Source organism: Suricata suricatta, chromosome 16 (genome assembly GCF_006229205.1).
Source record: "Suricata suricatta isolate VVHF042 chromosome 16, meerkat_22Aug2017_6uvM2_HiC, whole genome shotgun sequence".
NCBI lineage: Eukaryota > Metazoa > Chordata > Mammalia > Carnivora > Herpestidae > Suricata > Suricata suricatta.
The window spans coordinates 29,079,362-29,107,139 of record NC_043715.1 but is presented as its reverse complement, the minus strand read 5'-3'; the positions used below and the strand labels follow the sequence as shown (position 1 = coordinate 29,107,139).

At 39.5% G+C, this 27,778-nt stretch overlaps 2 protein-coding genes and 1 long non-coding RNA gene across 7 annotated transcripts in view; 1 reads left to right on the top strand and 2 right to left on the bottom strand.

Annotated features, from left to right (window-relative positions):
* The window catches only part of RPGRIP1L (RPGRIP1 like), a 94,731-nt gene extending 93,305 nt beyond the window's left edge, over positions 1 to 1,426 (bottom strand). Inside the window, exon 1 of the mRNA XM_029926591.1 lies at positions 1,387 to 1,426. The gene's annotated coding sequence lies outside the window, so the exon portion shown is untranslated. The remainder of the gene's footprint in view (positions 1 to 1,386) is intronic.
* A 57-nt stretch (positions 1,427 to 1,483) lies between these two features.
* Positions 1,484 to 27,778, top strand: part of FTO (FTO alpha-ketoglutarate dependent dioxygenase) — a 375,692-nt gene continuing 349,397 nt past the window's right edge. For 2 of the 4 annotated variants that reach the window (XM_029926595.1, XM_029926594.1), the window contains exon 1: positions 1,485 to 1,785. In XM_029926595.1, coding sequence (XP_029782455.1) covers positions 1,741 to 1,785 — 45 coding nt within the window. In that variant the 5' untranslated portion in view covers positions 1,485 to 1,740. Of the gene's footprint in view, positions 1,786 to 27,778 lie in introns of all 4 variants that reach the window. The other 2 variants (XM_029926593.1, XM_029926592.1) reach the window with 2 other exon arrangements.
* The window catches only part of LOC115281256, a 35,193-nt gene continuing 12,372 nt past the window's right edge, over positions 4,958 to 27,778 (bottom strand). For both annotated transcript variants that reach the window (XR_003904195.1, XR_003904194.1), the window contains 3 exons: positions 19,849 to 19,971; positions 16,607 to 16,726; positions 4,958 to 5,214 (listed from right to left, as the gene is read on the bottom strand). This is a non-coding gene — a long non-coding RNA (uncharacterized LOC115281256). The remainder of the gene's footprint in view (positions 5,215 to 16,606; positions 16,727 to 19,848; positions 19,972 to 27,778) is intronic.

Here is a 27,778-nt window from a genome sequence, read left to right as displayed (position 1 = left end):
CATCTCTTATCTTCTGGAAACACTGCTACAGAAAAGGTCAGTTTTAGGAACCAAATCATCAACAGTCTGAACATAGGGCACTTGCGAAAATGGTAACTGGGCCATGACAGAGTTATGGTAGCTTTTATAGTAACGACGATGACGACAGTTAACATTTATTGAATACTTATGAGCATGTGCCAGGCACTCTTCCAGGTGCTCTGATTACAGGGATTAGTCAATCATCTCACAATATCCCTGGGAGGGTCGCTACACAAATGATTCCTACTTTACAAATGAAAATAACCAGGACACATCCTAGGGAACTTGCCTAAGGTCACACACCCAAGAAGTAGGCATCTGGTCACATTTTTGTCACGGTTGGGAAGGTGGAGGGCAGCGTTACTGGCATCTAGAGGCCGGAGATGACAATGAACATCCTAAGTACTCGGGAACCACAAGAAAGAACTACCTGGCCCCACATGTTAATAGTGCCAAGGTCGAGAAATCCTGCACCACGCTGTAACACCTCCCCCACCGCATTTCATGTTATCCCTCCTCGCTCACCATGCCCATTCACATTCCCACTTCAGGGTCCTCAGATCCACGGTTTCCTAGTCTTGCTCAAAGCCTTTGCATTAGCTGGCTCCTCATTCTCTGGGGCTCAGCTCAAATGCCACTTCCTCAGAGATGTCTTCCCTGATCATCCTATCTTTACTCCTCCTCCAATTTCATCACTGTGTACTTCTGTTGCAGAACTCATTGCTACCTAAAGTTATCTTATTTGTTTACTAGCTGACTAGTGGTTTGTCTCCATTAATAAAGCATAAGCATCTCGAGATGGGTAATCAGTCCTGTTCACAGCTGTAGGGAATAGTGCCTGATTTAAGGTGGGCACTGACATTTACCATTTATGGTTACTGAATGATTAAATAAAAACCTGGCTTTGAGACTAAAATAGTAAACAAAATCCCTGCCTTTATGTAATTAACAGGCTATGGGGTAATCAAATGATAAACAAGTAATTATAAGTCATTAAGCAAACAACAGGCCATTCAATAGGCTAAAGGGGCTACCAACCAACTCTTAATCCAGGGCTAACGAGAGAATTGTGTTTATATACCCTTCTATTTGAAGGAGGACTTGAAAAGACAGGGCAGGCGGCATCAACTCATCAGCCAGGGTTTAAGGCTGGGCTATAAAATTTCAAACCGGTGCAGGACGTGGGGATAATGGGCGGGCTGGGACTCAGGCCTGAGGATGTGGTGTCTCGTGCTGGGCTGCTTTTCACACGAGCAGAACTCTAGGGCCTTCTCTAGGCCGTAGAGCGGATCCCAGGACCCCGACCCGTGCTGCAGGTAGAGGGTGGGCCACCTCCGTCCCCTTCTACTCCCCCAGAGTACTCACCGCCACTCTCTGCCCGCAGCTAGCTACCGTTGCTATAGCGCCGAAAGCGTGCTGGGCGGCTGGCAGAGAGGAGCACGGGAAAAACATGGCAGGTTCCGTTGCCTCCTGGGAAATGTAGTTTTCCTCCGACCCTAGCTCCTGCGTAGCTGTCGGCCCTGGGAAATTCTCCTGCTCCAAACCCCGAGATGCTCGCGGGCGTCGACGCCTTGCATCTTGGGAATGGTAGTTCTTGAGACTCTGAAGGAGAATGGTGCTGGGCGGGAGCGGGACGCCTAGAGAACTACAAGCAGGAGGCGGGGTCCAAAGCGAGGGATCTACGCGGCTAGCAGTGGCGAAGGCGGCTGTAGCGGCAGCATGAAGCGGACCCCGACCGCCGAGGAACGAGAGCGCGAAGCTAAGGTATGTGGGCTTCTCCGGAGTCTGGGATCTTTCGTGCACTTGTAGCTAGGAGCCAGGAACCGGAAGGGCTTGGTTGCCTGGCGAGCGGACGCACGGTCTTAAGCCAAGGGATGACAGGGCCTTGTCAGCAAAGGAACCAGAGACGTTGGGGGATGTTAACATTCGTGCTGCTCAGGATGCAGGCCTAGTCCTGTTGGATTAGCTCACCAATGAGAATCGCGACAACCCATTTCCTTTTCCTGCTATGGCACTTCATTCCTTGGTCTAATTTGTAGCTACCTTTGTGCCTCAGTTTACCGGACTCTCAGATGACTGTGATCGGAACAGTTGTGCGTTCTTGTCGGTATTGATTTCTGAGGACCAGATTGGTTCAGGTGGAATATCTGTGCGAGCAGGTGTGTTTATTTGGAACAGTTGTCGCAGTGGCTGCCTGTTTTGTTCTGTCTTCAGCACAGAGGATCTGAATCTAACTACAATCCTATTTTCTACCTTTGGGGTTTAGCCTCAGGTAGTTGCCATTCCATGAGATGGCAATCATAACATCTATAGCGACGTTTTGTTTTGTTTTTAGCGTTCATTATATGTCAGTTTCTGTGTTTAGTTCGTAAAATTTATATTATTTCATATTATTACTACAGCAGATTTCAAGAAGGTATTGTGCAGATGGCGTATCAACAGTCCTGTTTTACAGATGAAGCCTTGAGGTTCAGAAGAATTGAGTGTTTTCCTCTCTCCTCATTCCCCAAATCAAGTCCTGTTGATTTGTTTGACTATGTCGGTAAACCTGCCCACTTTTTCTATCTCTACTACCTTGGACCAAGCTACCATTATGTCTTTAATGGATTGTTGCAACAGTCTCCTTATTGGTCTCACTCACTCTACACCCTAACACTCCTTTGTCCCCTCATCCCCTTTCTCCCACACAGCCTGTCTCTTCTGCACCCTGTGGACTGTGATCTTTTTGGAATGCAAATCTGATCACATCCCTTTCCTTCCTCCCTCCTCTACCAACCACCTGTTTAAAAATCTTCCACAGCTTTCTGCAGCTTTTATGAGAAAGACGGAACTTCACATGGCCTATGATGATCTGGACATCCCACATGACATTCTTCCTGTTCTTTGCCCATCAGCCACTTTGGCCTTTTTAAAAGGCCTTCTTTTCTGCTCTGTCTGGTTACATAGCCTTTACACATGCTATCATGTTGCCTAGTCTGTATTAGGCAAATATTAGAAGTGAGAACCAATTATAAATGTAACATAGTTCTCTTGTAGAATTTAGAATCCTACAAGTGAATGTGTCTTAGGGATCCTGTGGATTTAAAATATAAAATCTGCCCTATTATGACCTGAGTTATAGCAAGGTTTCACCAGGGACCAGAAGTTTCCAAGCTAGCGTTTGCCTGTGATATGGACAGTGTACTAAAGATGGGTTCCCCTGGGGTGGGGGCTGGGGGGAAGATCCTTCTGCATTAGTGCACAACAATGTAAAGGAAGAGATGAATGTCATCCAAGTGGCGTTGTGTATGATGTCTTTTTCACCTTTTAGCTTTGCATTTGTGTTATCCATTTATTCTGCTAAGATTTATTGAGGACCTATTATTTAAATGCTAGACACTGGGATTATGACTTTAGCTAAGATTGAATCCCTGCACAAATGAGCTTTTACTCTACTGAAACCATAACCGTTGCTTGTGAGATAGTTATTCATGTCATCCCCATTTTATGGATATGGAAACTGAGGCTTTAGGAAATCATGACTTGCCCAAGGCCACTTGGCTGCTCTGTGGAGCTAGGGCTCAGAATCAGGTCTGCTGACTCCAAGCTTTTTCCCATTTTCTGCTTGTGAAACATGTTGAGTTGATAGAGCAAGTTGTCTTTCTGTTTCCTCTAAAGAATTTCTTTGATACTTATTTAAAATGTGTTTATGACAGTATTATCGGTTAGAACAAAGTATAGGCAATTGAGTTTTAAATCTTAAGTAGGAAATGTTCAGTTACTCATGACCTACTTTCTCATTTTCTGTCAACTTTATGGAGGCATAATTTATGTACAGTAAATTGCACCCATTTATGATGTACAATTTGATGAGTTTTGGCAGGTGTATATACCTGCGAAACCACCATCATAGTTGACATAGAGAACATTTCAGTCCCTTCTAGAAAATTCCTTTTGCTGTTTTGCAGTCAGTGTCTACCCCTACCTTGGCTCCCAAGGAACCCCTGATAATGTTTTCTTTCACTGTAGATGAGTTCATATTTTCTAGAATTTTGTATCAATGGAAACATACGGTGTGAACTCTTGAGTCTGTCTACTTTCACTAAGCATAATGATTTTTGAGATTTATTCATGTTGTCATGCGTATCAATAGTTCGTTCCTTTTTATTGCTGAGTGATAGTCTACCGTGTGGATCTCCTGCCTATTTATTCATTCACCTGTTGCTGAAGAACATTTGAATTGTTTCTGGTTTGTGGCTTTTATGTAAAAAAAGCTGCTATGACCATTCATGTATAAATCGTTGTCTTTCTTTCTATTGGACAAACACTCAAAATTCCAATTGTTGAGTTCTCTATTTAGCCTTCTAAGAAACTGCCAACGTGATTCTGCCATTTGTATTAGTTTCCTAGTGCTGCTGGAACAAGTTACCACAAACTGGGTGTCTTAAAACAAATTTATTCCCTCTTAGTTCTAAAGGTAAGTCTGGCTCAAGGTTTTGACAGGTCATGGCCCCTCTGGAGGCTTTATGGAAGAATCCTTCCTTGCCTCTTACAGCTTCTGGTGACTCCTGGTATTTCTTGGTTTGGGCAGCTTAACTTCATATGGCTTCTGTGTTCTCATGGCCAACTTCTCTGTGTTTTTGTGTGTCAAATTCCCCCTTTCCTTTTTCTCATAAAGACACCAGTCATTGTGTTTAGGGTCTACCCTAAGTTCAAGAAGATCTTAATCTCCAGATCCTCCGTTTTAATTACATCAACTAAGACCTTTTTCCCAAATAAGATGACAGATACAACTACCATGGGTTAAGATTGGGCATGTCATTGAGTGACCCGTCTGGCAGGTTGGTCAACTCAGGTCCTGAGGGAGTGAGAACTGGGGGGCAGGGGGACACAGAGAATGGAGGCAAGACAAGTCTCCATCAAGCCTTGTTTATTGAGAGACCACGCACGTCTTATAAAGGGTAGAAGGCGGGCAGCTGATGTAAGTCAGTTGCTAAGAAACAGGGGTGAGGATAAGGGAGAAACTAAAAGCACAGCACCTGGGAAACCAATAAGAGGGCCCAGCCTACAGGCCCTGGGCTGGACGTGATAATGCAGCTCAGCTGTGCGGGTGGCTGATCTTGCATGTCGAGGCACGTGTCTTTTCTTCTGGCAGCTCCCGACAATTGAGAAGATGTTGTTGACACCCAGAACACCATTTTATATCTCCATCAGCTGTGTGTGAGAATTCTAGTTGCTAAATTGTAGCCATTCTGGTGGATGTGTAGTGGTATCTCATGGTGGCTTTAATTTGCGTTTCAGTGACGACCAACAGGGTTGAGTATCTTTTCAGAAAAGCTACTGAGGTACAGTTTATGTGCTGGCAAAACTCACCTGTTTTAAGTGGACAACTCAGTGATTTGTAATGTATTTACAGAGTTGTGCAACAATCATCGTAATTTTATCCTAGCCCATTTTCATCCTCCCCGAAAGAAGGTCATCTGTAGTTATTTGTAGTTATTCTCCATTCACAACCCCCATCCCTTGGCAACTGCTAATCAATGATTTGTTCTCAAGATTTGCCTTTTCTGGAGATTTCATGTAAATGGAATCAGACAATATGTGGCCTTTTGTGTTTGGTTTCTTTCACCCAACACAATATTTTGAGGTTCATCCATGTTGTAGCGTGTATTGATACTTTGTTCCTTTTTGTTACTGAGTAGTATGATACTCCAGTGTATGAATATACCGCATTTTGTTTAACCCATTCACCAGTTGATGGATATTTGGGTGGTTTATACATTTTGGCTATCACAAAAAATATTGTGGTAAACATATACTACTTTTTTTTTTTAATGTGGACATATATATTGTCCTTTCAGCTCTTGGGTAAGCTTCCTAGCAGTGGCATTGCTGGTCCCATGGTAGATGTATCTTTATTTTAAGAAACTGCTGTACTGTTTTGGTCTGAATGTTTGAGTCCCTACCAATTTTTTTTTTAATGTTTATCTTATGTTTGAGAGAGTGAATGCGAGCAGGGTAGGGGCAAAGAGAGAGGGAGACACAGAATCTGAAGCAGGCTCCAGGCTCTGAGCTGTCCGCACAGAGCCCGATGTGGGGCTCGAATTCACAAACCGCAAGATCACAACCTGATCTGAAGTTGGACGCTCAACCAACTGAGCCACCCAGGCGCCCCAGAGTCCCCCCAAGTTTTTATGTTGAGATCCTAATCCCCAAGTAGTGGTATTAGGAGGCAGGGCCTTCCGGAGGTGATTATGGATGGGACTAATGCCCTTATAAAAGAGGCCTGGGAGAGCGCCTCACCCCTTCTGCCACAGGAGGGCACAACCAGAAATTTGGAGACTGCAGTGCAGAAGGAGGTCCTCACTAGAACCTGACCATGCTGCTACTTAGACCTTGGACTTCCAGCCTTTGGAGCGATGAGCCGTAGATACCCGCTGGTTATAAGGCACTCAGTCTGTGATATTCTGTTACAGCAGCCCGAATGGACTAACACACTGTTTTCCAAGATGGACACACCATTTTATGTTTCCACTAGCAATGCAGGAGAGTCCCAAGTTCTTCACATACTTGTTGCCTCCTGTTACTGTCTTTTTGATTATAGCCACCTGTGTGTGCAGCGGTATCTCACTGTGGTTTTGACTTTCATTTCCGAAACGTCTAACAATGCAGAGCTTCTCATGTATTTATTGACTATGTATATATTTGTTTCTGTGAAGTGTGTTCAAATCTTTAGCTCATTTTTCTTTTTTTTGGTTGGATTGTCTTCTTAATATGAAATGTTAAAGCTCTTTATATTTTCTAGATATAAGTTCTTTGTCAATGATATGTGTTGCGGGCATTGTTTTCCAGTCTTTTAGTTTACTTAATGGTTTTCTGAGGAGCAAAAGTACTTAGTTTTGATAAAGTCCAATTTATTGATATTGCTTTTTTATGATTAATGCTTGTTGTGTCATATCTGTGACATCGTTACCTATTCCAAGGTCACAGAGATTTCTTGTTTGCTTTTTAAATTAAACTTTATCATCCCCCTAATGGGTAATTACTTTCAGTGTTTCTTTTTGAAAAAGCTTAGATTGTATTTTCTTCTTGTGATTGCTTATATACAGGCTTTTATACAGTTTCCAGGTTTGGAGGGTGAATACAAAGGATGGACAATGTTACCCAGCTTTTCATGAGAACATTCATTTAATCTGTGTTAAGGGGTAAGAGAGTAGCAAAGTATATTCATGCATTTTTCTCATGAGACGTACAGTGGTATGGTCCAGATTAGTATTTGACAGTCTGAGTTGGAACCATGGCCTTTAAAATGTCCTTTCTGTTAGGATGGAGGGTTGGCACGCTGTCCTTCAGTTTCTCCTGACAGAAAATGGAGTCAAGAATGGCTGCTTCTGGCCAAATGACCAACAAGCACATGAAAAAATGCTCACCGTCACTCATCATCAGGGAAATAGAAATCACAACCACAATGAGATACCACCTTGCACCTGTCAGAATGGCTGACATGAACAACTCAGGCAATGACAGATGTTGGCGGGGATGCGGAGAAAGGGGAACCCATTTGCCCTGCTGGGGGGAGTGCAAACTGGTGCAGCCACACTGGAAGACAGTATGGAGGTGCCTCAAAACACTAAAAATAGAACTCCCCTATGACCCAGCAATTACATGACTAGGTATTTATCAAAAAGATGCAGGTGTGCTATTTCAAAGGGGCACATGCAGCCCAATGTTTATAGCAGCGCTATCAACAATAGGCAAAGTATGGAAGAAGTGCAAATGTCCATCGACAGATGAATGGATAAAGAAGATGTGGTATATGTGTACAATGGGGTCTTACTTGGCAATCAAAAAGAATGAAATCTTGCCATTTGCAACAACATGGCTGGAACTAGAGTGTATTATGCTAGGTGTAATTAGTCCGAGAAAGACAAATATCATACAACTTCACTCATCTGTGGAATTTAAGATATAGAACAGATGAACATAAGGGAAGGGAAGCAAAAATAATATAAAAACAGGGAAGGGGCAAACCATAAGAGACTCTTAAATATAGAGAACAAACAGGCTTGCTGGAGGGGGTACGGGTGGGGGGATGGCTAAATGGACAAGGGGCATTAACAAGGCCACTTGTTGGGATGAGCACTGGGTATTACATGTAAATGATGAATCACTAATTCTGCCCCTGAAATCATTATTGCACTATATGCTAACTAACTTGGATGTAAATTAAAAGAAAGAAAGAAAGAAGGAAGGAAGGAGGGAGGGAGGGAGGGAGGAAGGAAGGAAGGAAGGAAAAGAATGGCTGCCTTTGTGAGTTGCCGTGAGGATCCCGTGTGATTAGGTTTGATCACTGTGCCGCGGACAGGGTAGGTGTGGGCTCGAATGAGTTCAGTTGTCCAGAGAGCTCTCTGCTAATGCAGAGCTGCCCCCATGCTTTTTTTTTTTTTTCAGATGATATAATTTATATTTTACAATGATTTAAAATTTATGGAAGAGCTACGAGGGTAGAACAGAGAGCTCTCCTAGGCCTATCGACCAGATTCACAGGTTAACAGGATGCCACATTTGCTTTTTCGCTTTCTCTCCCCATATATATACATACGAACCACTATTACTATTTTTTAAATGAACCATTACAGAGGAAATTGGGAGACCTCAATCCTCTTTACCTCTCAATACTTCAGCATATATTTATGAAGAACAAGGACACTCCCTTACATAGAAACATAGTGAATTGTCAAGTTTAGAAAAGTTAACACTGATAAAATACTCTATGCAATCCAAAGTTCATAGGTAAGTTTTCCTAATAATTTCTTTTATAGCATTTTTTTTTCCCTGGCCTGGGTTCCAATGCAGGACCACACATTACTTTTCATTGTCCTGCATCTGGTTTCTTTTAACCTCCTTTAATCTGGTCTCCTTAATTTGGTTCCTTACGCTTTCTTCTTCTTTCATGACATTGACATTTGTGACGAGGAAGGTGTTGTTGACATTTGTGATGAGTACAGGCTACTTGTTTTGTACACTGTCTCCATATTCTTATTTGTTTCCTAATGAGATTCAGTTATGCATTTTTGGCATGTATGTTTTTGCGGAAAGGTAGGGCCATTAGAGTTCACATATTTACAACTCACATATTCATCCTGCCTGTAGATATGTTTTCCTTGGCCCAAAGTGTGTTTTCATGTTTCTGAGTTATTTTCTAATACAAAGTTGAGATAAAAGTCTGGATGTCTGGCTTTCCTGAAAAGCTAGACTATCTGGCAACACCTGGCATGCGCTGTAGTAAATACAGTTGAATAGTGGCTACCCCTTTAGATCGGAAATGGACTTTCCATTTTGCTCCACCCCTGCTTTGCCCATTAGCAGTAAAACTGTCGTGATATTTATGGTCATGGTGAGAATTAAATGTGATATATGTAAAGCACCTAGAACGTTCTGGCACGTTTTTAAAAGTGAATGTTGTTGTTACTACCATCATGTCATTGCCATCATCATTACCACCTGTCTGATCTCCATCGATATTTTAGCCTATATCCAGAACGGTCATGCAGTAAACTTACGTCAGCTGTCTGGACAGATTTTTCTCGACTGGGGTTCTACTAACTTCTGTCCTATGCATCTCAAATGGTATAAAGTATGTACCACCTTTGGAAGAATTGAGAAAATAGCCATTCAAACCATTTTCTGTGTTCTGTGGTTCAGAGGAGGAATTTGGTTAAACCCCAGGTAGTATGTTTCTGCTTTGCGGGCACACGGGTAAAAATGGCAGATTCGGTCCCATAGAACTGGCTGCTTTTCCATGAAGGGTAATAATTAAACAAGTACCCACTGCAGAGTGTATGTTTTTTCGTGGGAGCAGGACATGGTGATAGGGAGGATCTAATGTGCTATGGAGGTTATGGAATTTGTTCCTCAGGAAGATCTGTTTAACCCGGTCTTGGCATCATGGAATTCCTTCCTAAGATCTGTCTAAGGATGTATTCTTATAAGACACCTGAGGCTCCTTCTGAAGTTGTCCAGAAATATTAGAACTGTTCTTTTTTTAATTCCAGTGCAGTTAACACAATGTTATATTAGTTTCAGATGTGCAGAATAGTGATTCAACAATTTTATACATTACTCAGTGTTCATAAGTGTACTCTTTTTTTTTTGTTTTTTCTATAATAGCTAAATTAACTGCTTTCTTATTATTTTTGAAATTTTATTGAAGTCCAAGTTAGTTAATATATAGCATAATAATGGTTTCAGGAGTAGAACTTAGTGATTCATTATTTACAAATAACACCCAGTGCTCATCCCAACAAGTGCCCTCAACTTAGCCCATCCTCCCTCCCCTCTAGCAAACCTTACTTTGTTCTTTGTATTTTTTAAAAAATATTTTTATTTGTTTTTGAGAGAGAGAGACACAGTGTGAACAGGGGAGGGTCAGCGAGAGAAGGAGTCACAGGCTCTGAAGACAGGCTACAGGCTCTGAGCTGTCAGCACAGACCCCAATGTGGGGCTCAAACCCACAAACTGTGAGCTCATGACCTGAGCCAAAGTCGGACGCTTAACCAACTGAGCCACCCAGGCGCCACTGTTCTTTGTATTTAAGAGTTTCTTATGGTTTGCTTTCCTCTCTCTTTTTTGATGTCAAAAAATTTTTATATGTTTATTTATTTTGGGGGGAGAGAGAGAGACAGACAGACAGACAGACGGACAGAGGGAGACACAGAATCTAAAGCAGGCTCCCGGTTTTGAGCTGTTAGTGTAGAGCCTGACTTGGGGTTTGAACTCACAAACCATTGAGATCATGACCTGAGCTGAAGTCAGATGCCCAACTGATTAAGCCATCCAGGCACCCCCCTCCCTCTCTGTTTTTATCTTATTTTTCTTTCCCTTCCCCTATCTTCATCTGTTTTGTTTTTTAAATTCCACATGCGTGAAATAGTAAGGTATTTGTCTTTCTCTGACTGATGTATTTCACTTAGCATAATACATTCTAGTTCCATCTGCGTTGTTCCAAATGGCAAGATTGCATTCTACAGTCAAGTAATATTCTGTTGTATGTATGTGTATATCTATATGTCTGTGTATCTGCATATGCATATCTATGTCTGTATACCACATCTTTATCCATTCATCAGTTGGTGGACATTTGGGGTCTTTCCATAATTTGGCTATTATTGAGAGTATTGCTATAAATATTGGGGAGCATGTGCCCCTTTGAATCAGCATTTTTCTATCCTTTGGTCAAATAACCTAGTACAATTGCTGGGTCATAGAGTAGCTCTATTTGTAATTTTTTGAGGAGCCTCCATACCGTTTTCCAGAGTGGCTGCACCAGTTTGCATTCCGACCAACAGTGCATTAAGTAAGTGCTCCACCTTTCTCTACATCCTTGCCAACATCTGTTCTTTCCTGAGGTGTCAATTTTAGCCATTCTGACAGGTGTGAGGTGATATCTCATTGTGGTTTTGATTTGATAATGAATGATGTTGGGCATTTTTCATGTGTCAGCCATCTGGATGTCTTCTTTGGAGAAGCGTCTATTCATGTCTTTTGCCCATTTCTTCACTGGATTATTTGTTTTTTGGGTGTTGAGTTTGAGAAGTTCTTTATAGATTTTAGATACTAACCCTTTATCAATATGTTATTTGCAAATGTCTTCTTCGATTCTGTAGGCTGCCTTTTAATTATTTTGATTGTTTCCTTCTCTTTTTGTCTTGATGAGGTACCAGTAGTTCATTTTTGCCTTTGTTTACCTTGCCTCCGGAGACATGTTTAATAAGAAGTTATTGTGGCCAAGGTCAAAGAGGTTGTTGCCTGTTTTGTCCCCCAGGATTTTGATGCTTTCTTGTCTCACATTTAGGTCTTTTATCCATTTTGAGTTTATTTTTGTGTATGGTGTAAGAAAGTGGTCTAGGTTCATTCTTCTGCATGTTGTTCAGTTTCCCCAGCAGCATTTGTTGAAGAGATGGTCTTTTTTTTCCATTGATATTTTTTACTGCTTTGTTGAAGATAAGTTGACCATACATTTGTGGGTCCATTTCTGGGTTCTCTGTTCTGTTCCATTAATCCATGTGTCTTTTTTTGTGCCAGTACCATACTGTCTTGATGATTACAGGTTTGTAACACATTTTGAAGTCTGGAATTGTGATGCCTCCAGCTTTGGATTTCTTTTTTGACATTGCTTTGGCGGTTTGTCTTTTCTGGTTCCATACAAATTTTAGAATTGTTTGTTCTAACTCTGTGAAAAATGCTAGTGTTATTTTGATGAGGATTGCATTGAACGTGTAGATTGCTTTGGGTAGTATCGACATTTCAACAATAATTTGTTCTTCCAATCCATGAGCATGGAATGTTTCTCCATTTTGTTGTGTCTTCTTCAAATTTTTTCATAAGCTTTCTATAGTTTTCAGTGTATAGATCTTTTATCTCTTTGGTTAGGTTTATTCCTACATAATTTATGGTTTTTGGTGCAGTTGTAAATGAGATCGATTCCTTGGTTTCTCTTTCTGCTGCTTCATTATTGGTGTATAGACATGCAACTGATTTCTCTACATTAATTTTACATCATTGGACTTTGCTGAATTCATGTATCAGTTCTTGCAGTTTTTTGGTGAAATCTTTTGGGTTTTCCACATTGAGTATCATGTCATCTGTGAAGAGTGAAAGTTTGAGTTCTTTCTTGCCGATTTGGATGCCTTTTATTTCTTCTTGTTGTCTGATTGCTGAGACTAGGACTTCCAGTCCTACGTTGAGCAACAGTGGTGAGAGCAGACATCCCTGTCCTGTTCGTGACTCAAGAAGCTATCAGTTTTTCTCCATTTAGGATGATATTAGCTGTGGGTCTTTATATATGGTCTTTATGAGGTAGAGGATGGTACGTGTCTCTTAATCCCCTTGACTTGTTTCACTCACCCACTGGCCCTCTCCCCTCTGGTAACCATCTGTTTGTCCTCTATAGTCAAGAGTCTGTTTTTTGGTTTGTCTTTTTTTCCTCTTTCTTTGTTTTTTTTCCTTAAATTCCGTATAGAAGTAAAATAATGTTATTTGTGTTTCTCTGACTTATTTTCACTTAGCATTCATTATATGCTCTAACTCTCGTCTGTGTCATTGCACATGGCAAGAGTTCATCTTTTATATTGCTGAGTAATATTTTACTCTCATTATACATATATCTCATCGTCTTTATCCATTCAGCTATTGATGGACCCTTGGACTACTTTCATAATTCGGCTCTTGTCTGTAATGCTGCAATAAACCTAGAGGTTCATGTATCCCTTTGCCTTGGTGTTTTTGAATTTTTTGGGTAAATACCAAGTAGTACAGTAGCTGGATCATAGGGTAGTTCTGTATTTGACTTTTTGAGGAAGCTCCGTACTGTTTTACAGAGTAGCTGCACCAGTTTGCATTCCCATCAACAGTGCAAGAGACATATCTAAAAAAATTTTGTTATGACTGATGGCAGATAAATTACTGCCTATCCTGTCTTCTAGGATTTATATGGTTTCAGGTCTCACATTTAGGTCCTTAATCTATCTTGAGTTAATCCTTTTGTATGGTATAAGAAAGTTGTCCAATATCATTCCTTTGCATGTAACTATCCAGTCTTCCCAGGGCCATTTGTTGAAGAGACTTAGCCCATTGCATATTCTTTCCTCCTTTTTCAAAGGTTAGTTGACCATATACTCATGGGTTTATCTCTGCGCTTTCTATTCTGTTCCATTGATCCATGTTTGTTTTTGTGCCAGTGCCATACCATTTTGATGACTACAGCTTTGTAGTATAACTTGAAATCTGGAATTGTGATAATTCCATCTTTGTTTTTCTTTTGCAAAATTGTTTTGATTATTTGGGATTTTTTTGTGGCTCCGTACAAACTTTAGGCTTCTTTGTTCTAATTCTGTAAAAAATGCTGTTGGTATTTTGATCGAGTATTAGAACTGTTTTTTAGTCATGGAGTGGAAAGGTGTAGATCTTGAATTCTAAGTTATTTTCAAAGATTTCTCTGTTGGCTTGGGTAAGATCATTTTTTTTAAATTACTGAAAATATAACTAGTTTCAATTTATTACTGAGAGGGCTATACAGTTATTAGGAACATAATGATTTTGTTTACGTAATGTAGATTTTCATCAGTGAAGGAACATATCCAGAATAAACTTGCTGTTTCAAATAAAAATCATTAAACAAGTCTTCTGTTTTTGGGCTATTTTCTTAATATCAGTTAATAAGATAAACTTTATGTTATACTGTCTAATAAGTTATAAATATAATAGCTGAATAAAAGGAAGTTTGTTGTTTGTGTCTGTATTCATTGGGTCTTTTTATTTCAGCTTTATTTTATTTTTTGCAGTTTGGCATTTTAGTAAGGTTCTGAAAAGGTTCTTTTGGTCCCGACCTTCACCATGGACCATTGTGGATTATTTTGCCAGTTTATCTGTTGCAAATTTAGGAACCTAAACGTAGAACACTTTTGGTGGTGGCCGATGACCAGCAGACTTAAAGAATTAAAACTTCCCCTGGCAGATTCCGGTGTGATTTCCTCCACCCCCCCCCCCCCCCCCCCCCCCCCCCCCCCCCCCCCCGCCCCCGCTCATGTCTATCTTTATCATTTGCTTGATCACTCTTCGAGTGTATGGATCAACCTTTAATCACTTATTAGTAGTGTAGATTGCCTTCTCTAGATAGAAGGATTATTAGTTTATTTGTTCATGGTTTCCAAACCACTTTAAATACCTTCCTTGAAAAGTGAACTAGCTAACCCATTGAGTCACATTGACTTCTTGTTACTTTGCATGACCATGTTAGTGTTGGTTTTGCAAACTAAGTTTTCTGCCTGAAAATAGTCTTAGACACTTTAGACAGCCATTAGCTTCTCTGAAGACTGCACTGGTATCTAACTCATCCTTCCATCTCTGTATGGTACCCAGCAGAGTATCTTGCACGTAAGAGACATTTGTAAGTATCTGATGAAGAAAGATTGAATAGTTGACAGCCTGGAGTGTCTGATACAGTTACGTGTGACCCTTATCATTATCATATTGGCTGCCGATTGGATTCTATTGTGGCTAAGTCTAGCAATATAGGTATTGACATTTAGACTGTTTGCTACAAGGAAGTAGAGACCATGGTTAGTTTTGTTATTCACCGTTCTATCCCTGGTACGTCACACAGTTCCAGGCATATTGTAAATATTCCATACGTATTTATCAAAAAAATGAGTGAATTCCCTAAAGCATCTCCCATTATTATTGGTCATTAGGCTTTTCACTAGTGAGAGTTGAAGCCGGAACATTTGAAAGAAATACAAAATGGTTAAATATGGATTTTAAATTACTTGACATACCATAGGTGTAGGTATTAATTTTGAGACACAGGATTCTTCTCTCCAGCACATGCTTTAGCAACTGCCAACAATTGTTTTCTAGTGCTCCTTTTAAATTTAAAATGCTAGTTTACCCTGGAGGTTAGTGTGTTTTGTTGATGGTAGTTTATTATGCTAGATTTCTTGATAAAGTTACATTGAACGTGTGACTTTCTAATCTCTAGAAGACAGGAACTTTATCACTGAGATGGTACTTTTGGAATTTAAACAAAAGGTACGGTTCAGAGAAGGTAAATTTAGAGTTCTGCTAAACCACATTCACTTGACCCTCTGTTATGTACTCACTGATTTTGTGTTATTTTACAAAACTGTCTCACCAGTTTTGGTGAGGAACCTTGGGGAATTTGGGGCTGGATTAGGAAACGTTCAGGAGATGAAGATTTGCATTGGTAGGAAGTTTCCACACCTTTGTCCTCGGCATCACGTTTGTCCGCAAGGCCAGTGCATGTTTGAAAGCTGAACCTTGCATAAGGTGCTCGCGTTTTTTTTATGCTGTGAGCGTCTGTCCTCTTGCCATGAGGATCATTTATTTGCTCTCTAGTTTTGGAAATGACCTGCTTGCAAAGGGACCAGGCCTTCCTTTATGTGAAAGAACTGCCATATGGATAAATGGCAGTTGAGACCTTTACAGCTGGTAGAAAGCAAGTACAGAACTCAGTCTGAAGGACCAAATTACGTTGTATCTGATCTGAGGAGGAGATATGTTGCCAGTGCCTGAGCGTTTTCATAACTGTTTGTGATCAGAAAATTCGGAGTTCTGATTCCTGCATTAGCCCTAAGTCTGCCCTTTGGCACCTTCTTTAGTGACTGGATCATTCAAGGCTGAGCCTCGAGGGCCAGCACTTCTCTAATAATCATCTAAAATGGGCTGATGTGGCAAATTTAACTCACTGTTGAATTGGGCATCGTTAAAAGTCTCAAGGCTGTGTTAATATGGATTTTCTGTGTCCGTGTCCAGCAGTCCATTATCTCATTGTTTTCCAGTTTGCCATTTTTGGAAAACAGAGATGGAACATTTTACTGATGAATTTTTTTTCTCCTGTCTGCGTGAACGGGCTCTTTTTGTTTTGTGTTTGCCGGAGACTGGCATCAGGCAAATGAATGAAAATGTTACAGTTTATGTGGACCCTAGGCTGTTGTCCCGTCAATCTTGTTATTTAGGTAAATAGTTGGCAATTTTTTTTTGCAGAATCAGCAGCCAGTGTGCTGGGAGCAGTTTTTGTTTTACTCACATTATTGACTGGTAACACTCTTAATGAGACAGTGATTGGGAAATTGCATCGTAGTCATCGTTTTCATAAAACAGGATTCTTGGATTGCCAGCAGCCAGGCCGACGAGTTGCATATGCAGCCTGAAAGGGGAGGAAAGGATGAGTAGCTGGTGTGCCCAGCTTTTAAATTCATCAGACCCCTGCTGCTTAAATTGCCTCAGCTGTTAATGCTGGAACCATTCGCAGTAATGGACTCAGCAAATGAAGGAGAACGAAGACACGCACACTTTATTACCAGAGGGGCAATTTTCTCTTCATCTGTAATAGCAGTGGTGCCTCATATTGATCAGGCCATCAAGATACTAATCCTCTGTAAAATTACTTGTTATAACTGAAAATGTGTTAATCCAAATCAGTCTGTGTCCTGACTGTCTACTTACTATTGAATACAGACTATTAGATGGTTTATTTTTCATGATTTAAAGCCCCTGCCCTGAAAATGGTTGGCGTTTCCCTCGCAACACTGAGCGCTTAATCTTAGCTGTAGCCCAGGGTTGTCTTTTTGTTTTAAACAGAACATCACCCACTTAATTAAGGAGTGAGTGTCTGTCTTGCTGTCTGAGTTATGCTGGTGTTTTATGTTCCTCTGGATTTATTAAGCATCTTGTTTTACATTCAGTCCGTGGTTTGTGCTGTAAATAAAAATAGGCCCATCTTGCACATATTAGAAATTTGCAGGTAGCAAATGTCAATAAGTACCAGGGATGTAAGGTGCTTTGATTTATATTTCAGGCACCGCGTTGTGCTTTGTCGATTGAACCCAAAGGCAGGATGCATCCTGGTGTCTTGTGTGTAGCAGATGTGTTTTTGCATCGGTGTCTGAGAAAGTTTATGGTTATTTCTGCATCCTTGGTTCAGTAGATTGCTTTTTAGACAATGAGGCATGTCTGCTCCCCTCCTTGTGTTTTGTGAAATGACTGTAGCTAGGAATTGCTATAAGAAGACCTGTGAAAAACAGAGTTTTATCTTCTCTAATATTTAGAATTGTAGGAATTATGCCTTAAAATTTCCATTTTAGTCTACATTCTATGTTTATCTGTACACAGGCTCAGAGGCTCTCCTTGTGATATTTTTATTTATTCTTCTGTATTGTCATTGCTTGGAACACTTTGTATGGCATTCTCTTAGAGCGCATCCAGAAATACTTAATCAGCACTCTTTGTGTGCCAAGAATTGTGTTAGGTGCTGGAAATGCAAAGATGAATAAGATACAATCTTTGCCGTGGAGGACCTCGGCTCGGTGAGCAAATAATTACCATAATTGCGGTACAGCAAGCGGAGAAAGCCTCCTGTGAATGTAGTCCCGGGGAAGCGGACACCCGTTATGGGTCCAATAGTGAAATCAGCCTCATCGATTTTTCTTGTGTTACCCAAAGCAGAACTGTGCAGTTTAATCACACTCTTAAGACTTGCAGCTGAATGATTCCTGGCTGTTTGATAGAAATCTCCTCTTTTCTCACTGTTACTGCCCCCTGGAGACCGTCAAAGGAAAGATTTCCAAAAATGTTTTGATCAGTGACCATGGTTTTGGATAGGTATAGTTTCCCATGGAGACTACTTTAAGGAGGATAGTGCTTATTTGATTGTTTATGTTCTGACACTTATATTGTAAATCAGTCGTGTTGCTTTATAGTATAGTTTATCAGGAGAGACGGTAGCCTGTTGTGCTTAAGAGTATGGATTTTGGACCCAGTTGGGCTTGTTTCCTCCCTACTTATTAGCTGGGTGATCTTGGGCAAGTCACCTAATCTTGAGCCTCAATCTTGAGCTGTAAAATGGGGATTATAATAGTGTGAGAATTAAATGATTTAATATATGTAAATGATTTAGAGTAGTGTTGGGTCTATGTAAGTGTTTGATAAGCATCAGCTGTTATTAATATTACCATGGATGTGACTGTAGGTGATGAAATTACTTTTAACCTGTAGCAAATGAAAGATAGCTTTGTAAATGTATGACCACAATATGTGTGGCATAGAAGATAATTAAGCATTTCTTATTTAAAATATTATTTTTCCAGTTATGTGATAGTTTGTCATATTAGAAACATTTAAAAATACAGAAGAATACCAAGCAGGAGAATAAAAAGCCTATAATTTTCCAGGGATAACCTCTGTGTTAGTATATTGATGTATTTGTTAAAATACTGTATTATTCTTATTATGCCTATTATATACCTATTATAAGCACCATATATCACTATGAGCCCAGTTTTATCTAAAATATATTTATATAAGGTATTTTAAACAAAAACATAAAGTATTTCTTCATATGGATTTCCATTATGTAGTATTTCATCATATGGATTTTTTTTCCTGGTATTATAAATTATCTTTCAGTGACTGTTCTTGCACATAAATCTTTGTGCCAACCTTTGATATTTTCCACAGGGTAAATAAAAAAAAGGCAGATTGTCAGGTTAACATTTGTAAAGAGATCAGGATTCCACTGTCAAATTATCACCCCAGAGAAGTGATGCCAGTTTGTACTGTAGTAAACACTGCCTAAGAAAACGCCTTGGTCACGTCCTCTCCAGTACTGGGAATTCGTGTAAAGTAAAAATATTTGCCAATTTGGAGGTGATGAATTAGGAGCTCATTGTAGAACTAATGTGTATTTTCTTCCCCCCTATTTGTATTTTTTTAATTACTGAGTAATGGTTGAATTCCCTCTCATCGTGTTTATTGACCAAAAAATATGTTTCTTTTGTGATTTGCTTGTTTATATAGCCTTTGTTCATTTTGGTAGTGTATGTTTATCTTTTCCTATTGATTTGTAAGAATTCTTCAATACTAGGGATATTATTATTTGTTAATCAAGTAATGGACATGCATTTTCTAGTTTGTTTATTGCCTGCCTTTTACTTTTGTATTTTTTGTTGTTCACAAGTTTTTTGTTCTTTACACATAGAGAAACTTTTCCCACCTAAATATCAGCTTAATTAGTCACTTATATGTCCTAGGTATTTTGTGTTTTAATATTTTTATATCATTCTCGTAATGCATCCAGAATTTAGTTGGTGTATGAAATGGAGTAGCTGTCTAACTTTTTCCTCCCATATGGTTCACCAGTTTCCACCTGGGAATTAGGCAAATTAACTAACTGAAATGCCAGAATACTCAGATCTGCTTTTTGTTTGTTTTTATTTGGTTTTATTGTTTCTTTTGTTTTGTCTGTTGTTCTCCGTATGCCATTTTAATTACCAGAGTTTTATGATGTCTTCCGGGTTCTGGCAGCACAAGACCTGCGTGACTGTTCTTTGTTCTCAGAAGTTCTTCGGCTCTCTGCTTTTGTAAGAGGACAACTTAACAGGTTTTCCAGATTAGCTTAAAAAAAAAAATCACTTGTTAAGTCTCTTGGGTATATCACCCCTTTAGTATTTTAATTATTATTGCATTAAATTTATGACTTAACCTGGAAAGAACTGAAATAATTATGGTAAAAAATGTTCTCCTCTGGGTCACCTGGGTGGCGCATTTGGTTAAGTGTCTGACTCTTGATTTCAGGTCAGGTCATGATCTCCTGGTTAGTGAGATCGAGCCCTGCATTGGGAGTTCTTCACTCTCCCTCACTCTCTGCCCCTCCCCCGCTCTCACTCGCTCTCTCAAAAATAAACTTAAAATTTTTTTCCTCATCCAATAGTGTTATCTGTCTTTATATATATTTAAGCTCTTTTTCATGATCCTCAGAAAATTTTGTAATTTTATTCAGTTAAATACTATTTATTACCTTTTGGGTTTATTACTGTGTGTTTTACATATTTGATCACTATTTTTGGTTACTATTGCAAATGGGATAATTTTAAATTGTATTTTAGAGTATGGGGAAAGCTTGTCTTGTGTGTTCTTATAATTGGCCACAATATGGAAATATTCTTATTCTAATATTTTTTGCTTGATTTTCTTGGGTTTCTAAGTATATATTAGGCATATACTTTAATCATCTGCAATAAATTTGGTTTTTCCCCTGTCAGTAATTATACTCTCCTTTTTTTTTTTCTTGTGTTATTACATTGTCTAAACCCTTTAAGTAGAGGTGATAGTCATACATTTACTAGTTATGTTTCAGGATTCTGGTATTAAGTATAATGGTAATTGTTGACAACAATCTTTGATTTTTGTTTACTCTTTTCCTAGGGACTGAGGTTGAATTCATGAATATATGTGTGTGTGTATATATATATATATATATATATATATATATATATATATATGAAAATGTTTCTTTCTATTTTAGAGAAAGAGAGAGTACAAGCAGAGGAAGGGCAGGGTAGGGTGGGGGGGTTAAAGGGGGCAGAGTACCCGAAGCTCTGTTGTCAGCACAGAGCCTGATGCGGGGCTTGAACTCACAATCTGTAAGATCATGACCTGAGCTGAAGTTGGATGCTTAACTGACAGAGCCACCCAGTTGCCCCTTGTTGAATGTATTGTTGACCTTTAGACATTTATTTAGATGGTAACGTCTGACTTTTACTGATAGACTATAACCTATGAATATAGTTTCTAATATTGGTTCTTTGGCATCAATCCTGCCTGGTCGCATTCTGTTTGAACACACCACTGAACTCCACCTTGTAGCATTTCCATTCGGGAAGCGAGGCGGGTCCGTCGCAGTGATTACCAAGGGCGCTGGGTGAGAGTTAGCCACAGGGCGTATCAGAACCTTGTGAGGCATGTTTAACATGCATGTTGTGGTCATAATTCAAACCACAGTACAATTTAATAAGACTCTCTTGGCTGATTCTCATCGGCTAATGGTGGAGGGAAGATTATTTATCTGTGAAAATATTGGGAAACATTCCTTTTTGTGCTTCCTTTTGTCAAGTTTTGCTATCCTAGATAAGCCTGTGTCATAAAATGAATTGTACCATTTTCCTCTTTCTGTGCTCTAGAGCCTTTTATTTTTTTTATTTTTATTTTTTTAAATGTTTTCTTTATTTTTGATAGAGAGACAGAGCATGAGAGGCGGAGGGGCAGAGAGAGAAGGAGACGAAGAACCGGAAGCAGGCTCCAGGCTCTGAGCTAGCTGTCAGCACAGAGCCTGACGCGGGGCTCAAACCCACGAACCTGAGATCTGACCTGAGCCGAAGTCGGAGGCTCAACTGACTGAGCCACCCAGGCGCCCCACTAGAGCCTTTTAAAAAGCATTGGAATTATTTTTCCCTAGGATATTTGAACCAAATTCCTTGTAAATCTCTTCATGTGATGTTAGGGAAGGTAATTTTTGGATAACTGCACCAATATCTTGTCTAGTTAGTGGTCTATATAATTTTTTCTTTTTGAGTAAATTTTGGTCATTATGCTTTCTCAGAAATTGAGGTCTCACAGCACAGAACATAACATTCTCTGGCTTGAAAGATAGAGCTGTGCAGTTTTATAATAAAAATATTCCATATTTTCATATCTTTTTAATTTTTACTTTATGAATTCATGTAGTGTCTTCAAAACTTGATTCTATTTGCTTGTGGCCTACATTTATCTTTTAAACTATCTCTTGAATTTGTTATGCTAATTAATTTTTACCTCAATATTTATTGTGTCATTCCTGCAGCATTGCTTAAACTACTTCTGTTTTTATTTTACCCAATTCTTGAGATGAATACTTAGTTAATTTATTTCCTTTTTTTTTTTTATGAAAAGCATTTCAAAATCTTGAAAATAATTTTCTTTTCTGTGTTCCTGTAGCAATCTGTGCATGTTTTTGTAGCGCTTATCACTTAGTATTTCTTAGTTCTGCAGATTATATTTTGGTTCTGTGATGCATGTAGTCTTGGGCCCAACATTAAAAATGCTATATAGATAAAAATATGATTTAAAATAGAAGGGTCTTACTATTCTTGTCTTACTCCTCTCCCGGCTCTATTTCCCAATATAATATCAAGTTCTTTGGAGGAGAAAGAATTAAAAAAAATCTGTGTATTATATACACACACACAGAAATGTATGCACACATCCTCTGAAACGTGTAACACAACTTTGTGGACAGAGACACAGTAAGTATTTGTTGATTGAATGTTTTCTGAGACTAGATTTTCTACTGCTCATTACTGAGAGAGCCTTAGTACACTGGAGACCTAGGAGCCTTCACGCACCCAGAGAGTTTCTAGTTACTAGCATAAAAAAACCTTCTCATTTGCGTGGGGCATGCTAGACTGCACGTCACCACACAGTCAGTGAAAGGGATGTGCACTGCCAGAGGGCGTGAGCTTTGTGGTTCAATTGCATTTCCTCCGTAGAAGAATGCTAGAGACATTATGCTCTTTTTCCAAAATAAAGACTGAAGAGCTTGTGTAATTTATATAAATTGATAACAAGTTATAAAATTGATAACATTTCTTTTCCATTTTTATAGGCCTTCGAGCAGCCTTTTTAAAAAAGTATTACTTGTTTTGAGAGAGAGAGAGTGTGCGTGTGCACATGTGTGTGCGCACACGTACAAGCAGGGGAGGGGCAGAGAGAGAATCCCAGGTAGACTCCGAGCTGTCTGTCAGTGCAGAGCTGGATGCAGGGCTCGAACCATGAGATCATGACCTGAGCCAAAATCAAGAGTCAGAGACTTAACTAACTGAGCCATCCTGGTGCTACACAGCTTTTTAGAATTCTTATTTGGAGGAAAAATAAATATGTAATTATGCCTTCTCTTTCAGTTATAATTAACATTACAATGTCATTGCTTCTCTGGCACTGAGATTTATTTTTATTTTTAACTTATTTTGTTTACTGCTATAGAGGGGTGGTATTATATCACTTGTTTCTTAAGATTGCCCATTTTTCTTGGAAAATCAACACCGCCTGATACGTCAGTCCTAGAGTAACAGGTTGGTTTTAAGTTGCCAAATGAGGGGCGCCTGGGTGGCTCAGTCGGTTAAGCGTCCGACTTCAGCTCAGGTCATGATCTCACGGGTCATGGGTTCGAGCCCTGTGTCAGGCTCTGTGCTGACAGCTCAGAGCCAGGAGCCTGCTTCGTATTCTGTGTTTCTTTCTTTCTCTCTGCCCCTCCCTCACTAGTGCTCTCTCTGTCAAAAATAAATAAATCTTAGAAAAGATTAAAAAAAGTAAATTGCTAAATGCCATACAAAGTGCTGAGTGTTCTTCTTTGTGTAATTATTAAATATTTTTTTAGAATAATATTCACCGAAGGTCTTCATATAATCCCTGACGTTTCAGTGTTGTGGTTTCCGGTGGAGCGTGCCCCCCCACCCCCATTTTTTAGCAGCTCATTGCTAGCCAGCAAACGTAGGGATAACTTTTGAAAACAAAAATACCCTCTTGGCTATTTTTAAAGGTTCCTATGAGACTTTATATCTCAGATAATTGATGGTAAATTTGGTTTGGTTGTTTTTAATCTCAAACTATGGGGATTTACAAAGCAAGTTTCATCTCCGCCAAGTGAAGACTAATTTGATGGTATTGTGTAAGATCCACCAATCCCTAAGGAATTGCCTCAAGTTCTCCCTCTTTCACGAAGCGTTTGAGGATTATTTCTTTCATCTCTTTCCTTGCTGACCTTATTGCCTATGTCAGAATGTGGTAACAATAGGAAGTTTGCATATGGTGCACTTAATTGGTGTATGGTACCATAGATCTTGACATTGGGTCATTTTAGATATCGCATCTTATTATTGCTTATATCTAGTAGTATTTTCTATAATCCTTTTTTCCCTACAGAGATTAAAAGCTCCCTCTGGCCAAGAACCATGTTATAAATTTGTTTTATAAATCGAGTAAGGTGCTAAAGATACGGTTGTCTCTCAGTATTTCTGGTGAAATGCAATTGTGTCTAAACCGGGAGTTGAGTGTTTTGTTTGTGTTTTACACTTTATAGAGCATTTATTTATCCTCAACCCTCTATTTGTTCTCCATCAACAACAGAAAACACTTTATTTAGAAGTGTTTTGTGTGAAGCCGTACGACAAATAGATCTCAGGAACCTATCTTTGTGACCTACAGGAACATCTTAGATTTTGGTGGCCCTTTGCCTATCACTGTCATTTTAAAGAGTTGTATCTGAATCGCCTATGTGTCCCGACTCATTCTGCCATTTCATCTACTGCTCTTCCTCCTGTTTTTATTTAAGACTATAAAGTTACTTTAGTGTAACTGCCGCTGTCACCTTTGCCCTTAGCTAATCAAATAGTTTACCTTGAGGGAAGCATTTATCTCCCACTTTCATTATTATTATTTTTGTGGCTGTAAAGATATATATTTTATGTCTGCAGAAGGCTGTAACAGTGAAACGAGGTATTGATCTGCTGTATTTAGCAATTTCTTTCCACCTTGCCATCAATAGCAAGTCAGCATCTGTCTGTACCGTGGTTGACCTCACAAATAGCTCTTTATGCTCCCATTGGATTCAAATGATATAGTATGCTGAAAACTTAATCAATGAATGATTATAAAGTTTTCAGTATTATTTCATGACCCGGAGGCAACTGGTACTCCTTGCCCTGAACAGTTCGGTGTACAATGAATGTGGCAAAATGAGGGTGTCTGGCTTTTGTTCAGCTGAAAGGAGTAAAGCAGAGCACCTGCTTGGGTTAGCTTGTACTTCTCAGCTGACGATCTCCAAGCGCTTCGGCACTTGATCGAAGGAAGCATCTCGCCTTGCAGCATCTGACATGGAGAAGAGCGGTCCCTCCATTTGGCTTTATTTCCCACCCTCCACCGCCATGAGTATGTAGCAATATTTCTACATTCGAACAGTACATACATCAGGCCTTTGGGTTTCACTTATGAAAGAAAGATAGACTTAGTTGCTATGTTGCTATATCACTGAGGGCCTGATAAAAAGTCACGTGTTAAGAGGAGGGAGAATAATCTTCGTCTCCGTCTAATGGTCTAATGGGACTTTCTGGAACAACTACCAGACCACGGTTGAGACCATGTTCTCCATCCCAGCTCCCACTGTGGGAAATCTGTCCCTCTGCACTGATCTGTGGAAGACTGAATAACAGGAGTCACTGATGTGACTGAAATCACATTTGACTGGACGTAGCAACATTCTTTTGTTTTTTTGTCTTTTGAATCTTGCTGAGTGTGGGAGAATCTTTTAGATAGTGAAATTTGGGACATATGGGAAGGCGAAGCGAGTGAATGGGGAAAGTGGAGCACAGTGGTTGTCCTCCCCATCTCTCGAGGATTTGTATCAAATGTTTTTCTCTCCAAGAAAATGCCATTCTGGTGCATTCCCTTTGTGTATTAACCGAGTGGAACCTTTGACAAGGAGTACTGAGGAATTCATGTATCCATTCATTCGTCAGACATATATTGAGTATCTACTGCGCCCTGGGTTGGAGAGTTTGGATATGAAGGTTGGCTCTTTTGAATGTCCATGGAAGAAATGTCCCTCTCAGCTCCATCTCCCTCGAAATGAATGTGCCCACCCACCCTGTTCCCACCAACTGCCATTATCTCATCCCCCCTGCCTCTGAGATAGTCTGAAGAGGGGAAATGAAGGATAGATTTTATGACCCCAGGTTGATGTCCAGCCAACTTCTCCTTCTGTTGTCATCTGCATGAAAGGCTCAAGTGGGGACCCCTTCATGCAGAGTCATAGAGCAGGGATGTAGCCGAGCTCTTGCCTCTGAGGGCGACAAAGCAGATTTAGGCACCACACCCTCTTTTTCCTGCAGTATTACTGATTTGAGCATTGAACTTAAAACCACCGAAAGTGTTTCTTGGGACCTGCCTCTCCTAAATTCTTGGTTTACTCTTGTTACCCCTTATGAATTTGTGATTAATTGATCAGCTAACCTGTTCTTTGAAGCATTTAAGTTTTTGTTCTGTATCTTCCTGTAGGAATATGAATGGCATTAGTAGATTCTAAGGGTGTCTACAAGAAGTACTTTCTTTTATTTGTCCGGTATTGGTTCACATTAAACTTTGATGTTCGCAGCCCAGGTCTAAAATAAAAGGATTTGTGGAAGAAGTTTCTGTCTCTGAATTCAGGTTTTGTCATTTTATGGACCATATATGCCTGAATATGAAGTGAGGAATTTTTCCCCGAAAAATCACATCATTTCGTATTCACACTCTTAGCAAGTCTCTTACACTGCAGAGTGTAGTAACTTTATTTTGAACAGTGTTATTTAAGTAGTTGTCCCAATAGTATGTGAATAAGTACTTATGGCTTGTGAGGTTTTTCTTGATCAGAACTACGTGTAATAATCTGGGTTTATACACCATAATTTCTGGTTTTGCTTGAGAATGGAAGGTTGATTCGTGCTCATACATTACTTAAAATGGCTTGTGTTTGGTTTTCTCAATCTCTGTGTCAGAAACTAGCTGTGTTCTTACTGCTAGAGCGTAGGGCAATTAGTTGACCTCAGCCTGCACAGCCTTTAATGATGGGGTGTTTGGGCTTTGTTCCTTAGAGTTGATAGGTTATCTCCTCTCCCCAGGCTTATTTAAGGAAGAGTGAGTGATAGTGATCAGGGCTTAAAGAGTGACTTTAGCGCTATAGTTGGTGTAGACCAACACCTTTATATAAGGTTCATTTTCAAGTTCATTCCACTAAAGGCTGTGTCTGATGAGGGCCACTTATGGCTCTCTTTGTGGATAGAAATCCTATTGTTGGTGAAAAGGGTATAAGAAGACCTGTCCAACTTAATTCTTAATCCTAGCCGGTCACTTTTAATGACAGTCATAGGCTTCTAAATAAGATGAGACATTTCTTTTTTTACTCAATAAAGATGAAATCTCTTTGTTAATATATATGAATACACACGTCTGAGTGGGCTCATGTAATTCCATTACATAAAAAAAACAAGAAGATTTCAAACTTAGAATTATGGAAGGATGCATTTCTGTCATATGCAAACTTTGAATAATCTGTGAGTGATAGTCTTGTAAAAAATTATAAAATGCATTGATAAATTACTGATACTTAAAGTTCTGTTGCTTTCATTAAATAACATTATCCATATATAGTTATAGTCTTATGCTCTCATAGTAATATGGCGATATTAAGATGAAATGATTCCTTTTTAAGATTACTTTCTTTTGTACACAGATTGTGAACTTTGCTAGAAAACTGTCATCTAGGTTCTTCTGTGCCATGTGCAACTATATACTTTGTTAGAAACTCCATGAAGAAGAAGAAGAAATTAATTTTGCCTTCTCTTTCCTTTTTTTC